Genomic DNA, 9,328 nt, shown 5'->3' with positions numbered 1-9,328 from the left:
ATGTCAACTTATGAACTTTTAATCTAGTAAACTCCAAGTTTACTAGATTAAAAGTTCATAAGTTGACATGAACGATTGCGATATCCCGAAGATGTGCATACTGAGTATTGAACATATATTGAAGAATTAGAAAATTCTTCATGAACTTTAATGTTGCTTGTTCTCATGATAAGTTGGTTAGACCAACTAATTTTGGGATTGGATCCCTCAAAATCTGAAAAGAATAAAAGGTGAATAAGAGTCCATTCACCTATAATATGATATATTGAAAAGATGCATCAATAAAATGATCACATGTACATTCATGGTCAACCTACGTTTGACATTCATAAAGTTACTTGTTCAATATAAATTGAGCATAATTTCCAGATTATGTAATCGAGATAATTCATCTTGATGATGATGGTTTAGCATTGAATGTCTTTCATAAATAACTGAATCATTACTAATGATAACAAAGTTTCATTATTGGTATGAAATATGATATGTTGCATACAATAGCATTTGTATGCATTAGACCAATAAATTATGATTATTTCTTCTCTCTTAATTGGTTCAAGATCGGGAATCAATTATTCCATCTAATAGTTTTAATGCGCGGTATTCGATTAATTAATGTACCATGATGTACAAAGATGGATCCATCAAAAAAGATGGAGGATGTATGTTAGTTTTCCTAACATAAGGGGGAGATTATAAGCATCTATGAAATATGTTAGGAATTATCATCGGATCTTCATTCAAAAGATAATTCAAGTCAAATGCTGAAAGCATCTCATATTAAGCTGCAAGTACTCCTATTTTGTGTTCTTAAAGGATAAAGTCTATGCATGCGTGAAGCATGATAGACCAATCAGCTCCAAATAAAATAATCCTTGAAAATGATAAGTAGCAAATAATCACGATAAGAAAGCAATGTGCTCTTGAAGAGCCTACGACATAACACTTCATGAAACCTTATGAGAGGTTTAGGTACTTGAAAATAATAAAGTGATGAGATCTCAAAATACTATGTCGCATTATGAATCGATATAAAATAAGAAATCGTCGATGATATCTTTGATATAATATTGGTGACATAAAAGATTATGAAGATCTGAATTCTATGTTAATTTAAGCATGCTGACGTAGAAATATTTATCAAGTGACATGAAAGGATGTATTTTGATAAGCGTAAAACTTATTTGATTTGTAGGCCAAACACTTGAAGATGTCACTCATGAAATGTTGAATGTTGTCAATTGACAAAACTTATGTGAAAACTTTTAAGGATTCAAACTGCTTGAAGCATATAAAAGTTTCTAGGAAACTTATTTATAGTTCTTATATTGTATAAACTTATTGCTTGAACATCATTGAAATTCTTGGAGAGTTTTCAAAGAAATAGATTATTTGCTGAAATTCGAAATATATCGAATTGGATTGGTTATGAAGTACCATATCTTAGTGCAATTGATGCACTCATGTACCTTGCAAATACTACAAGGCCTATAGCCTTTTCAGTCAATTTGTTAGCAAGGTATATTTCTGCTCCTACTATGAGACATCAAAATGAGATAAAACACACGAGCTTGTTTTATTCTAAAGATTACAGCCCCAATCTTATTGGTCATGCTGATGTTGGGTACTTATTTGACCCGTATAAGCTCGATCTCAAATAGGCTATGTGTTTATATGTGGTGGTACTGTCATATCTTGGAGATATACAAAATAGTCTATCGTAGCCACTTCATCGAATCATGCTGAGATAATAGCTATTCATGAAGCAAGTCGAGAATGTATATGGTTGAGGTCCATGATACATCTCATTCGATAAAAATGTGGTATGAAATATGACAATCTACCCACAATTTTATACAGAGATAATTCAGTATACATAGCACATCTTAAGGAAGGATTCATAAATGGAGATAGAACGAAGCACATTTTGCCAAAGCTTTTCTACATAAATGAGCTACAAAGAATGATACTATTAACGTGCAACAGATTCGTTCAACTAACAATGTGACTGATTTATTAACCAAATCTTCTCCAATTACAACTTTCAAGAATATACTGCACAAAATCGAGATGCAAAGGTCAAGGATGTTCTCATCAGGGGGAGTTAATACGCGTTGTACTCTTTTTCCCTTATGAGGATTTGTCCCACTGGATTTTCCTTGTAAGATTTTTAATGAGGCAGCCGAAATGCGTATTATTATAAATGTGTGCACTTTTTCCTTCACTAGATTTTTTTTCCTACTGAATTTTTTCTAATAAGGTTTTAACGAGGCACATTATCTACCAATTAGACATTCAAAGGGGAGTGTTATAAATGTATTTACATTATAATGAATGTCTATCAAGATCTATCAAGATCTACTTTGATATCTATTAAGATTTGAAGAATCTGTCTTTTATTTAGATTAGGAGTAAATTTTCCTTATAAATAGAGGGGTTTGGCTCATTGTATTTATAATTTTATGATCTCTCATCCCTCAAGATAAGAAATAAGAATCACTCTCTCTATTTTTTCCACTCTTCTTCTTGTTTTTTATTGTTTTATAACAATTATGTATTTTTAATTAAATTTTTTATTTAATTAAAAAGTACGTATTATAATAGTTTCAATCAATATTTATATACATGGATACATTATAAATATTAAATAATAATATAATATTTGATCAGTATGATTTATTTGTTATTTATTGTAATTAATAATAAAAATTAAAAAGTTATATATTCGTCGACCATCATCATTAATTATATTTTCATCTTTATTTTAAAAAATGTAAAATATAAAATACTAATAATAAATCATATACTGAAATAAAGAATTATGATGTAAATTTAAAGTATAAAATTTGAAAATCAAATTTTAATGAAATTTATATCTTTTTGAAAAATAGAAAATTTCTATTTCCTTCCAACAACAAAAAAATTCTTTTTATTTTTTTTTAAACACTTTACAAATTTATCAAACACCACTTTCTGTTTTACAAAAATATTTTCTTCAAGAAAAGTAATTTTTTTATTTTTTAAAAAAGCAATCTCAAACCGCCTATAGAATGTAGAACTAATGTTGTCGATTCTTCTATAATGTTACTTAATAAAGATATTCAAGCTAACACCAAAAATATCCCGTGCAATAATTCACTAGAACAACAAAAACAAGAATTGCAAGAAAATCCAAAACCCCTATGCCTCTTCTTCTACTAAATAAGTAATATTGTTTCTGGTGATATAAAACAACTTCTTCACTTTGAAAGGAAAGGAAAGAGTAAAAAGAAAGATTTGTTTGTATTGAACTTTATGGTATAGATTACTACTTGGAACAGGTCTAATTATACTGTCTTGTCGCAGACGGACCTAATGGCTTTTGCTTTCCAAAAAAGAACAGGTTTGGAATTGGAATTCCTAAATTTTCAGGTTACAACCAAATATGACCTTTCAGTCACTATTTATCACTTCCCTTCTTTACCACTCCCATAAAGACACCAAAGACAAAGCGACCACATAGCCCCTACCACTGGTTCTTTATATCGTCCTTCGTTCGCTACCATAAGTCTCAGAACCCACAAGTGCTATTAACAATTTCTAGTTTCAGGGAAGAACAGGAGGACGGTTTAATTTCATCATATGAAGAAGATGAACACTTGCATACTAGTCCCATCATAGTATATTCAATATTTTTGCCAAGAATTGGGTATATTCTACTGCAATTTCCTGCTGCAAAATCCAAGATTAAGAATTTAAAGATCATGGAGGTTTATCATCGTCCTTACCGGCGGTTACTTCTTGATCCCCATCCTGTTATCCCACCTAGTAGTACTGTAAGCAAACCCCACCACGGTTACTCAAACGAAGCAAATTTTGACACCAACATGGTGATCATTTTAGCAGCTCTGCTCTGTGCATTAATATGTGCTCTTGGCCTAAATTCAATTGTGAGATGTGCGTTACGTTGCAGCCGGAGATTTGCTTTTGAGTCAGAAAATGCCACGGCTGCACGCTTAGCTGCCGCAGGGCTGAAAAAGAGCACACTTAGGCAACTTCCGGTGTCTGTTTATGGATCAGGAGTTAATATTCCAGCCACGGATTGTCCCATTTGCCTCGGCGAATTCATGGACGGTGAGAAAGTAAGAGTTTTGCCGAGATGTCACCATGGGTTTCATGTGAAGTGCATAGATATTTGGTTGGCTTTACATTCTTCTTGTCCAACATGTCGACAATCATTGCTGGAACAGAACACAACAACAGCAGTGGATGTTGAAACTGGATTGGGGCAACCTGCTACTGCTGCTTCAGGTGGACATGCTGATGCTACTCCTACAACTGCTGCTGATCAGGAGGTTGGTTGATTTGCCGTACCTTTTTGTTTAAGGGGAAGTATAGAAGCTAGGGATTTTCAGGTCTTCTGTTTGCTTGTCAAGGTAGTCAGAACCAGCCAGTTTTTCATTATACAGGCATGATTGATAGCGTTCAATTGCTCGAAGTTGTGCGGGAAATTAGTAAGAATTGGTGTCATCCTTCATTTAAAAGATTTGAATCTGTTTTCCTCCCCTCCAGCAACCCCTTTGTGGAGGTTAGTTTTGTTCATGAATCTGTGAATTATGTTTAGCATCACAAGATATGTATTCGGAAACTGTTTGATTTATTACAATCTTTGAATTTGTTTTGAACTCGTCTTCCTAAGAAAATTGCTCAACTTTTTGTATGTGGAAGGTGCTTGACATCCTTCAAAGCTTGCATATTCTAGGCTAAATGGTGGAGTTGAGTGGTGAGGTGTGAGGTATTAAGATAAATTATCTTGGGATAAAATAATAGTTTTGAAATAAATTTTTTAATACATTGTTTGGTTTGATAATATTCGGGATAATTTATTTCGGAATTAATAATAGTTTCGGGATAAGTTATATCATATATTTGGTGGTATAAGTTATTCCATCTTAATTTATTCTTGGATAATATTATAAAATGATAAAAATACCCCCAAATTTATTACAAACACATTGCTCCAATCTTTTTCATTTCCTTTTATTTCTTCAATCTCTAATTATTGCTTTTAAAATTGAAAAAAAATTATTGATATCTACTTGATTATCTAAAACGCGTTATTTATGAAAATTAAAAAGACTAAAATATTTTATTTTGGAATGATGGAAATATATGACTAAGAAAAATTAACCTCTTATTAATTGAACTTTGCATTTCTTTTCATTCCATTGCTTGTGAATTTTATAAACTTATATGTTATTTTCTTATATAAAGAATTAAAATGCAAAATTAACAAATTAAAAATTAAAATATGTTAAATTCATACCTAATAAGGATCAAAACTAGGTACTATAATTTTTTATATATCCAACAAAATATAGGTATTATAATTTTTTAAGCATAAAAAAAAAGAAATTCAACATCAATTTTTTCCTTTCAAGTGTTATTTTTGTGAAGTGATAACACAAAAAGTTTTTACTACACAATGAAAAGATTAATTAAAGTAAGTAGATTTTTATATTAATAATTATCATTTATCGGTAATCTGTAAAATATTTTAGTAACTACAAAGGCCTTGCCTAGCTTTAATACACATTATCATTTCACAATTGACTCTATTATTCAATTACATATTTTAAATTAAATAGTTTTTTAATCACTTAAAAATTGATATTGTGTATATCAATTAAAATGAATTTTAATATTCTATGTAATATGAGTAATATGTATTTAAATGAAGTGACATAAACAACAAATTTTCTTTTACTTTAACAAATTTAAGTTGAAAGTTTTTATTTCAAACTAAATAAGATATAGTAAGATTTTTTTTTAAACACACACGACATAATCATGGGAAGACATATGCAGAAAAATTAAAGTTAATAAGATGAAAGTTCTATTTTTAAAATACACACGATATAATTATGAAAATGTACATACAAAAAAATTAAGTTAAATAAGATGAAAGTTTTATTTTTAAGAATAAATATTTAAAGTTTGAAAAGAAATATATATAAATAAAAATGAAGTTAAATAAGATGAATAGTATTTTGGTAATCAATTAATTTATTCTTAGAAATTATATCATACATATTATTTTGAAAACAACAAACCACACTCAATAAAAAATAATCTCAGCATAACTAATCCCATCATAACTTATCCCAGCATAATTAATCTCAGCATAATTGCATTCCCAACCAAACGACCCGAGGTATTATTTTTTTCTATTGGGCACCAATTGGTAATACCATGATTTTGCTCTAAAATGATACTGTAGGACTTTTTGGTGTTTTGGATGAGTAAAGCAGAGTCCATCAAGAAAGAATGAATGCCATTACTAAATTTTGTCCGACACTCAACTTGATAATTAGGTTCTTCCTTAACTTGATAATTTGGTTCTTCCACATGTCAGGTTTTCCTTTTGGTGATTATAAGCGATTCATAGCAATTTACAGTTGCGTTGTCAGATGTCAATAGTAAGATGGAGGTCGTGTTACTATGGCCAGCAAGTCATGTAGATCAAAAGCCACTTGGTTCCAAATATCAAATCATGATCTTGAACTGCCAGAAACAATGCCTCTACCGAGTTAATCAGCATCAACACTGGAAACTGCAAATTTGAGCACTAGAAAGCCGAAAGTTTAAATATTTGATTATGCGTTCCTTTTTCTCTCTTATTCGGGTTATTACCTGAACTTCTACTTGTTTGGTCTCTGTATGATTTGATGAGGCACACTAATATACTGATTGTTTGCCATAAGGAACAAAAGGAATCATAAGCATGTGCTAAAAGAACAGAATCTCTCTACACAACTTTTCATCATGTAGTTCTTTCTTCCTCTTTTATGGATCAAATTGGTCCACAACGTCTCTTGGGGTAGAAAAAATCTACTTATTGCAATTGGCAAAGTAAGGTATCAGCTGGACATTTAAGGGGCCTTTTGGTAGTGTACTAAAAAGTATAATGAATGCATTAATTAACGTGTATTACTAGTAACTTGTTTGGTACATCTTTTTGCTTGTGTATACACTCTATGGTGTATTGAGGTGTTTATTAGTACCACACACCATTTTCTATGTATTAGTAATACAAAGACTTCAAAGACATACATTAACTTATTAAATGATCTTAATACTCTTTAATTTCCCTCTCAAAATATTTCACAATTTCTTTTCCCACCATTTTAATTTGCAAAAGTAATTTTTCTCAAAACATTTCACAATTCATTTTTACATCATTTTAATTTACAATAATGAATAGTTGATTTAAATAACTTCAACATATTTTTGCCCTGCTTCGAGGGTCTTTAAAAAGATTAAAAAAAATATTCTTGAGACTATTCCTTAATTTTACATCTTGTATTTTATTTTTGTTTCAACTATATTAATCTGTCAGCGTAACATTTCATGCGCAAAGACGATGGTCTTGCAATTAATCTCAAACCTCTATATACTAGTTTAACAATACTAATTATATTTGAGATGAAAAAAGAATGATGTTGTGAAAAAAGTGTACAAAGTCAAAGAAGGGTATTTTTGTCAACAAACATTTCTTTTATAGAAATTATGTATGATATGTTATTTCTAATACATCAAACCAAACAATGTATACAAAATAATATCAGCATAATTAATACAAGTATAACTAATACAAGCATTATTAATACACTATATTCTGTATTATTCTTATACACTCTACAAACGCCACCTTAGGCAACCGACCCTCTCTCCTAAATCCTTTGACGTTTGATTGATCAACATTATTTTCAATTAGATAGGTTCAACCAGAAAAGATTGGTGGTAAGAACTAACATAGTGCGCAAAGGAACAATATAGAATGATGATTTGAGTTGGAAGAAGTCAAATTCAGAATTAAGACTGGATCCCCTTCCCAGTACTTGCCCACAATTGCAATATGTGAAAACACTATGGTAATTGGATGAGATTACCATTCAAATTCCAGCACACACAAAAAAGGCTAAAAATTCCTGATCTGCTTAGACATTGGTAGGCAGAATAACACATACTTGTATTAGGAGAGAGGTATCAAGTGCCACAAACTAATCCGACTTTTTATAAAACAAAATAAAAACACTAATTGCTGGCTTGGAGGAACCATGTGAAATTCAAGAGGAGGGAGGGGGGGATTGAAATTTTTTTGATTCAACTAGTTAGACTTGATAGTCAACTCATCTGCAAATAAGTATACTTAAATAGAACATATTTAAGATTAAATATGCAGGTAAATAAATAAGTAAATAAAGTAATAACACAAATATTTATTCTTATTCGAAACATCAATGTGGTACCTACTTCCCATTTTCTTGGATTTCAAGAGTTTTTTTTAGAGCCTTCAAAGTAGATTTGAAGTATAGATGTAGAAGACAAGTTCTGAAACCTATTTTGATATTCAGATCTTCTGACACAACCTCAACTGGTATAACTAAGTTGACTCATTCTTTCTTTTGTAATTATTGTAAACAAAGAAGTAAAAAACTTTATTAAGACTAAGATTGAGACACACTAAGATTTTTCGTGAAGTTGCGTGAGTCTTTGAGTCTTCAGCCTTTTCTTTTTGTATCCTTCGACTGCTGATTTGCTTCAAAAGAAAATCCAAGGAATTTCTTCTCAATTAAGGATTTGATTTGGTTCCTTGATTGAGGATGATACGTCCATATGAGATATGTCCGTATATGAGATGATGCTCGCCTTTTATCACTACCATTCATGTCCATGAAGAAGGGATAATTTTTCTTGTATTTTGAGATCTGAGAAGATTTTGAGAGATCTTCTATTGATGCCGTATCCGAGATTAGTTGTGCCTTCTAAGTATATCTCCATGATGATATTTCTTGCCTTGATTATCCTTCTGGTATATCCTGCACATTAGCAATAAATTATTTTATCATTATTAAAATATATTACTTTGATATGGCAAGCTAACAATCTCCCTCTTTTTGATAATGACAAACATTAAACATCAGTTGACTATGTAACGCCCCACATATCTATCCCGAGATGTCACACGGTGCTTAAGGCCACACGTGGCCTCAAGCTAACCCTCTAAGCCTGTCATTCCTTTCAGAACTCACTTTGACGGAAGTCATGGCAAAATAAGAAAGGATATCATATCATGGACATACTTGAAAGCAAAGATATGCTGGCCTGTACAATCAAAATACTGACATTATGTACGTACTGATACTGTAGTCTGACATAGCCTCTGCTAATCAAGATTAAAGAGCCATTGGGACAGACCCCCAACCGACTCACACTGAACTGAAAAGAAATAATCACTTGCTTAACGAGCAAAACTCAGGGACATAGGTCCTCAAACCATTAGGAC

At 31.0% G+C, this 9,328-nt stretch overlaps 1 protein-coding gene across 1 annotated transcript; it reads left to right on the top strand.

Annotated features, from left to right (window-relative positions):
• Nucleotides 1-3,115: 3,115 nt before the first annotated feature.
• On the top strand, nt 3,116-6,973 carry LOC107873349 (RING-H2 finger protein ATL74). The gene is made up of 2 exons (XM_016720167.2): nt 3,116-4,334; nt 6,395-6,973. Exons 1-2 carry the CDS (start codon nt 3,744-3,746, stop codon nt 6,425-6,427), a joined length of 624 nt encoding a protein of 207 aa, XP_016575653.1. The 5' UTR covers nt 3,116-3,743; the 3' UTR covers nt 6,428-6,973.
• Nucleotides 6,974-9,328: the final 2,355 nt, after the last annotated feature.

This window comes from Capsicum annuum, chromosome 6 (genome assembly GCF_002878395.1).
Source record: "Capsicum annuum cultivar UCD-10X-F1 chromosome 6, UCD10Xv1.1, whole genome shotgun sequence".
In the NCBI taxonomy this organism is placed as follows: domain Eukaryota; kingdom Viridiplantae; phylum Streptophyta; class Magnoliopsida; order Solanales; family Solanaceae; genus Capsicum; species Capsicum annuum.
This window is presented reverse-complemented; position numbering and strand designations above follow the sequence as displayed.